General features: G+C 35.1%; 1 protein-coding gene across 1 annotated transcript; it reads right to left on the bottom strand.

Moving 5' to 3' along the window:
* Positions 1 to 2,909: 2,909 nt before the first annotated feature.
* On the bottom strand, positions 2,910 to 6,665 carry LOC144345914 (alpha-tectorin-like). Its single transcript, XM_085495470.1, has 8 exons — positions 6,528 to 6,665; positions 5,689 to 5,704; positions 4,989 to 5,132; positions 4,705 to 4,846; positions 4,428 to 4,492; positions 3,856 to 4,094; positions 3,470 to 3,756; positions 2,910 to 3,129 (listed from the first exon to the last, which is right to left on the bottom strand). The coding sequence occupies exons 1-8, from the start codon at positions 6,585 to 6,587 to the stop codon at positions 3,120 to 3,122; spliced, it is 963 nt and encodes a 320-aa protein (XP_085351596.1). The 5' UTR covers positions 6,588 to 6,665; the 3' UTR covers positions 2,910 to 3,119.
* Positions 6,666 to 7,091: the final 426 nt, after the last annotated feature.

Here is a 7,091-nt window from a genome sequence, read left to right as displayed (position 1 = left end):
GGGGCCGCTTTAAGGCCGAAAATGCATTGAAATCGCACATTTTCACCATTCCGGACCCGTATCTCAGTTATGCATGGATGGATTTTGTTCAAATTTGGTACATACATTAAACATAATAGGATCTTGATGCACGTCTTTTTTTCGGATCAAGTTCGAAATGGCCGACTGGCGGCCATTTTGTTAAAGAATTCAGTTCTGGATCCGTATCCAAGACATGTCTGGATTGATCAAGTTCAAACTTCACACACACATGGTACATCATGTCACAAATAGATACGTGCATTTGTTTCATGATCTGCTTAACAATAGCGGAATGATGGCCATTTTAAGGCCGAAAATGCAGCAAAATCACGTATTTTCACAATTCCAGAACCGGATCTCAGTCATGCATGGATGGATTTTGTTCAGATTTAGCACAATGTGTTGTACATATGCAACTGCATTTCGGTCATGATCTGCTTTGAATGTATATGTCACTCAAATATGAACGGAACGGGGACGTGTCATTGACAATGACTTGTTTGTATTATATTAGGTACAACTTGGATAAGGTTTCTTCTTATAACCAACATTTTTTTGGATTTACAACATTGACTTGTCCTCAATATAGTGACTTGTGTAAAGCACTGTGTCATCTGAATATGGGTATATCGATCACATTTATGTAAGCAGCAGTGAGCATGTATATAGTGTCTGTATTCCCAAATTTAAACTCTGCGATTAAACTTCACAAAGTGTCCATAGGCGTAATAAATGCTTGGTTTTCAAACAAAGAATATTCGGCCGCTTCACAATAAGTTATCTATACGTTTCAAGTCGGCATTGAGATTAATTGTCATTGTTCTGTGTTGTATGCTTATTATGAAAGAAAATTGTGAAATAGTTAGTCTCCACGTCTTATGTTATTTGGATTTAAGGGGCTCCTTATTTTATTCCACTGTTCGCAATCGGTGTTCAAGTTAAAATATACCCTCTTTAAATAGTATTTACATATCCAAAATTATTAAATAATTATCTGGAGGCAAATAAGTCAAAAACATTCGTCAGATTTGTGAAATTATGGGATCTGATATGCAGTTGTGATAACAAACGTAACAATAAATGTAAAAAAGAAATTCATGTGATATTATAGAAAATTTGCAGAATAAAAATGAGCCAAATTGGTCATGTAGTGTTTCGTGATTATTGTAATATGGCGACTCGAAAGACAAATTTATAATTTTTATATATTCCATCAAAAAATCATAGATTTTATTGCAATGATATATGCAACTAGATAATTTATTCTGCTTTACTGCAATTTACAAATAAATTCTCTGCAACTTTACATCAATATTCAACTCTAGTCTACTGTCATGAATTTGTTTTCGCGTATCTGTTTATCGACTTAATTAGTTGATTATTAGCAAATTGCTGTGTTATGTCTGTCATCGTTTAGGCTTATTTGAAGTTTTGGACGGAACTTGGCTCAGTGATTTGGAACTAATTACGAGATAACCGTCGCTATTCAGACTACTAATTCTGACAGTTGGTATTCATAGTTATTAATGTAGTGAACGATTAATCAAAATATATGACGTATTCAGTGCTTAGTGTGATTGGCTTTATGGTTGAAGGTTACGCCTTGTAGTCTTTTAACTGTATTGTAATTGGTTAGTGTTTTGAAAATGAATAAAGTTGTTTTAGTTGGTCTTGGCAAGTACTCCACGAGAGACGCAGTGCAGTCCTGGAGAGCCTTGGGACGAGTGTTGGCGCAGTCTAAGAGAGTCTTGGGTCAGCCTTGCGATAGTCTTGGGGATTTTTTCCCCCAGGACTCTGTGTCTTATAGAGTGCTACAAAGACCGACTAAGACGAGAGTTGAAACGTATTTCGCTGTGTGTATCTTATTTGACTGTAAGGCGTAAAGTGACTTTCCCGATCCCATACCTCCAGGGGACGCGATATAGAGACGAGACGAGTTTCCCCCCTGGCAAAAGTGGAGAAACCCCGTGAAGAAGATTTACCCCCGTGATACTACTATAAATTTTCCAGCTTATTCGTCCGGACTTGTACTTTACATATGCAGATTTTTTGAGCGATATTGTCTTCGTTCAACCAAACTTTGAATCAAGAGTTTTGTAGAAACTAGACGCTTTAAGTTTCGCAAGTTTGTTTTCCCAGATACAGAAACCATTTGATTATAATCCACAATGATACATTTTGAGTGCCACATATGGAGCAGAAGTACCCAATGGACACACCTTTCATCACATCATCAGTACGTGCGTACCATGTATCTTTCTGTCACTCAAGTTTGCTCGTGTACATATGACTTATTTTGTTCTGTTGAATTTTGTTGATTGCTCACAATAATTTATTTTCGCGTTATATGACTTGTAAATGTTCTTATACAACTATTTTGTTAACAATTTTATAAAATCGTGAACTGGTGGCATTTGTGTTGCAGTTTTGGAATGACATGGTGCAAATTGTTTACGTCAAAACGAATACTGTATATTTGCTACAGTTAATCTAGCATCACACATCACCACGCAAAACTATGTTGTTCCACCCCTTCTGATCGGTTTCTCACTAATAAACGATAATGCCGTACATACTATCCAATCATCAGACTCACGGTATGTACTTTGAAAGTCTGCCACCAGTCAGAGGAGACCTGAACGTACTGATCCCGTTTGCTATTACTTTGCTGGAGTACAAGGCAATTATTGGGCGTGCATTTTGAAAGTGGATCAGTGGATTTGTGTGATATGGCTGTGCTTACTACCAGCTTTATGGTTGGATCGTTAGCCGGGAAGACTGATAGCAAGTGTTGACACTAGATGTAGCAATCGTATTCGAAACTCAAACGTCTACCTTACACATCTTTGTATTGAACTAATCTTGTTGAGCAATAGGTGCAATAGAACTTATATACTAATTTCCCGAAATGTTTAATGCATTATTCACGTGTTCTATAGTCATTAAATATAATACTGCAATCAATACTGCTGATATTCAAATTGACATATCAGAATTCATGTGTATTTCACATATAACCATCACCATAAAAAGTTGAAAATTATAGATTTCTAACACTGATAAACTGTTACCACGCTCATCCTTTCGTCAGTTGATTCCTAGGCAAATCTATAACATAGATAAATAAACACATAGCTTTATAACATTGCGGAATACTGACATGAAAATTGCAATTGTAATATCGGGAAATGCATCTCCAGAATTATATATGTTCATTGGTTCTAAAAAATAGTTTTTCAACTTTTGCTGCCACCAATTTCAATTGGTCCATATAAACACACAAAGTTCCAGACCACTAGCTTCAACCATTTTATTTCAAACGAAATAGAGTACAGAAGAAAAATAACATACAATAAAAGCGACCTAGTATTTCAGGCTTTAGCCCAAAAATAATATTCGTAGAACGTGAGGTTACAAAAAACACTACTGATGAAAAAATACAATTTACTTTTTGTCAGTTAATTTCCAGCTTTCGCCAAATTCAAGAGCGTCTTTGACAACACTGCCATCTGGTTTCTGGAAGTCATTGCGGGGATCACCATCTGCATTACCCATTAGACCGCATAGCTTTCCATTATAAAAAGAGCCAGAGTAGGATACATCCAATGCATGCTTTTTCAGAGTCCAGTTAAGGCTGAAGGTTGTGTCCTTCGAAGTGAAGTGCAGTTTAATATTCTTCTCTTCTTCCTGAATTGTTATATTGTTTGCGTCAGTCACCTGTCCACCTGTACGGCCCTGTGGAATGAATAATTGTTTAACTTCTTTTTATGAATTTGTGAAAAAGTAAATTAAGTTATGTTTTCACCAACACAATACTACATACTGACAACTTACTGTAGTAACATCCAGTCCATCAATAATTGCGTATTGATTGCCAACAATTACTTTGATTGCAACTGTTCTCGTCTTGACTTGATCTTGTGTACTGTCCCCTCTTGGTTCAAACTTGGTTGCGACTTCAAAACGAGGGTTGTCAGTGCAATCCTTGAAAAGATAGTACCAGCCTATTCCTTGAAAATTATATGTACGCCCATCGAATGTCCTCATATGAGGTTCACCGTGAACACCATGCCCTAATGAAAACAATGATGAATGTTATATATAGTTGTTCTGCTAACAAACGACTTGCAAGGGATTGTTCCATCGAAAAAATGTGTTTGGTCATCTGCAGAAGTAATCGTAGTAAATAAGTCTTTATGTTTGCACAGTGTATAGTGATGTAAGTCGGAGTGGGTGGTTACAAAACGTTGATATATCTAAATGAATATAATTATATATACAAGCAGAAGTACTAAATCAAATAGTCGTTCTATGGAAAATGGTTTTATTTGGCAAATACATGGTTCACCACCAACACACGCAAGTGATTGCTATCAGGAAGTTAGATACTTTAGAACCATACTCACACTCGCAGAATGCATGGGCCCGTACCACCGTACAATTCACGTCATTCCATAGGCCATCCAATTTCCTGTCAAATATAAGTTTATTAACTACAATATATTTCCGTAAACAATCTTTCGTTTTTTTAGGCATGTTTAGCATCAATGGGATTACTTTCGCGCTCAGATGAATACTTATGAAATTGTGTGTAATACAGGAACAACGTCACCCCTCATTGTTAAACATTATCTTTCAGCATTCTTGTTAACTCGTGCTTTACCTGACATTAACTTTACTCACCAGACCTCAACACAGTTCTCGTTTCCAAGTTCGTTATTTGGCTCGTTTACATCCCAGTGAATGAAATTAAGAGCTTCATCATTTGAGTAATAAGTGAAAGTCCCTTCGTGGTTTTTATCGGTTATACCAAGCCAATAGAATCCTAATAAAAGAAAATACAGGCAAGATAAAACAAATATTTTTATGTTAATAAACAATTACAAAGTAGTAATTAGTTTTCATTATTTCATGATTAAAATGTTCAGTACAGAACAATTACGATGTATATATGCTTGCAAGTATACCTGCCACGTATAAGCTCATTATTGCGTCCATTTGGGCTTGACTTTTTGGTTGTGCGAGTTGCCATCCCGACATAGCTTCACATCTGACTTTGGCTTCATACCAGTCCATTAGGCCTGTAATAACTTTATATGTGGGCAGGGCACCTGCATTACAAAATGATTAATAATTAACAGCATCCCTATATACAAAGAAAGTGATATATGTTGGCAACTAAAAAAAGTTAATATTCTATGTAGCTGCAGATAGACAGTGTAGATATGTTGATAGTGTCTTAATTCAATTATATATAACAAATGTTTTTATATAAAATGATACAGTAACAGTAATAATATTAAAATCTATTTGAAAAATAATTCCGTCGAATCGCCACATAGAACAACAACATAGTATACACATAGATGTAGTGATAGATATAGTATTATTTCTACAGATATATAATCTCATATGAATACAGTAAGTCATTTTTAAATGTTTTAATTGAAGCCAAATAGTTGGGCGTCAAATTGTATAATGAGAACCTAGCAGCTTAAATTCAAGCATTGAAACTTTGTACTTTCTAACACCGTGCACACATTTGTATCCTTTTAAATACTTGAAAATTATATTGTCATAAACTGTTGATTAGAAAATTAGAATACATTTACAATACAAACTTATATGGCACTTTTAGTATTTCGCTAACAAAGAAGGAGCACTTACGATTCTCAACCAATACCTGAAAAAGAAAGAAAATGAAAATAACATTTCGTTTCGTACAGTAGCTGTTTATCACATACAGCTGAGCCTCAGTTCGCAAGTGATCATTGTAACAGCCTATCGTGTTGAATTCTCTTCATCATTCAAAATGCTTTCTCCATTTCTGATGAACGTTATTTCTTTGAAACATCATTACAGGAAAGTTACGAACATTTTGTATAAATATCTTTAATGGTTTTCGAGTCAATCAGACTAAATTTAAATATATATGTTTTGTCAGTTTATGTTTAACCTGGCAGTAGGAGCATGGTATCATTAATATACATCGTAATTTTGAATGTTTGAATCAAATTTAAATTTATAATACTACCTCCCTCCCTTACATGTCATCTAATTCTCAAGCTAAACATTGCGATCGATTTTGCCTATTAATGCGTCGAAAGTACGCGACAATTGTCTTTGGTCATTGATGATGTGATACAAAGGTAAATTCAGTAAATTCAGAATAGTCAAATTTGAATAGTCAAATAGAAAAACACTTTTGATGAAACAAATACTAACAACTAATGGTTTTGATTTTCTAAAGGAATTTTATACAATCACAAACAATATCACGTCATTATGTGTCAACAAAAGAATATGTTGAATTCTCAGAAGCAATACTTCAAACCAATTATTTCTGTTATGTCAAATTTATTCTGGTGTATCGCACACTTCTAAATCCACTAGGCGTTGTGCCGTCTAATCGTAGAAGGGTGGTATATATAAAAGATCTGAAATTATGTTGGTGAGAAAGCAATAGTAGATGATTCGTGAATATACACAATACGTCGTGAACCTACCTCATGTGGGGCTGCTATAGTCAAGCTGGTAACCACAAGGATCAATAATAAACGTAACATCGTGGCTTTCTTTCTTACAATACTCTTCAACGGAAAATGCTATGCAGAGACGTCAGAGAAACACTCATGCAAATGATCCGCTCTTTCGATTATAACGATTTTTTGCAGACGTGTGTGTTTTTATAATCCCTCCATTTGGGAGCATTTCTATTGGCTAATCTAAATATTGCACATGCAAGAGAATTATTTTGCGCATACTCATTTTCAATCATCACGCGGCTACTGCTGGTAATGCTGTAAATTGTACATAGCTCAGAAATACACTAAACGTTTTGACGATTAACGCACACTACTGAGGGGAAAGCGAAAGATACTTTTATACAACATTGGTACATATGTCATGATGTTTAGAGTGAACGAAAAGAATTACATTGCCGCATGTCAGTCAAATATACCCATCGTTTTACTGAGACGATTCAAATCAGTTACTCCATTATAAGTGACCGTTTTATGTTCAAAGTAGTTCTAAGCATTGATTACAATGTGTTGCCGAATCATTAACTT

Source organism: Saccoglossus kowalevskii, chromosome 21 (assembly GCF_978046115.1).
Source record: "Saccoglossus kowalevskii chromosome 21, keSacKowa6.1, whole genome shotgun sequence".
NCBI lineage: Eukaryota > Metazoa > Hemichordata > Enteropneusta > Harrimaniidae > Saccoglossus > Saccoglossus kowalevskii.
This window is presented reverse-complemented; position numbering and strand designations above follow the sequence as displayed.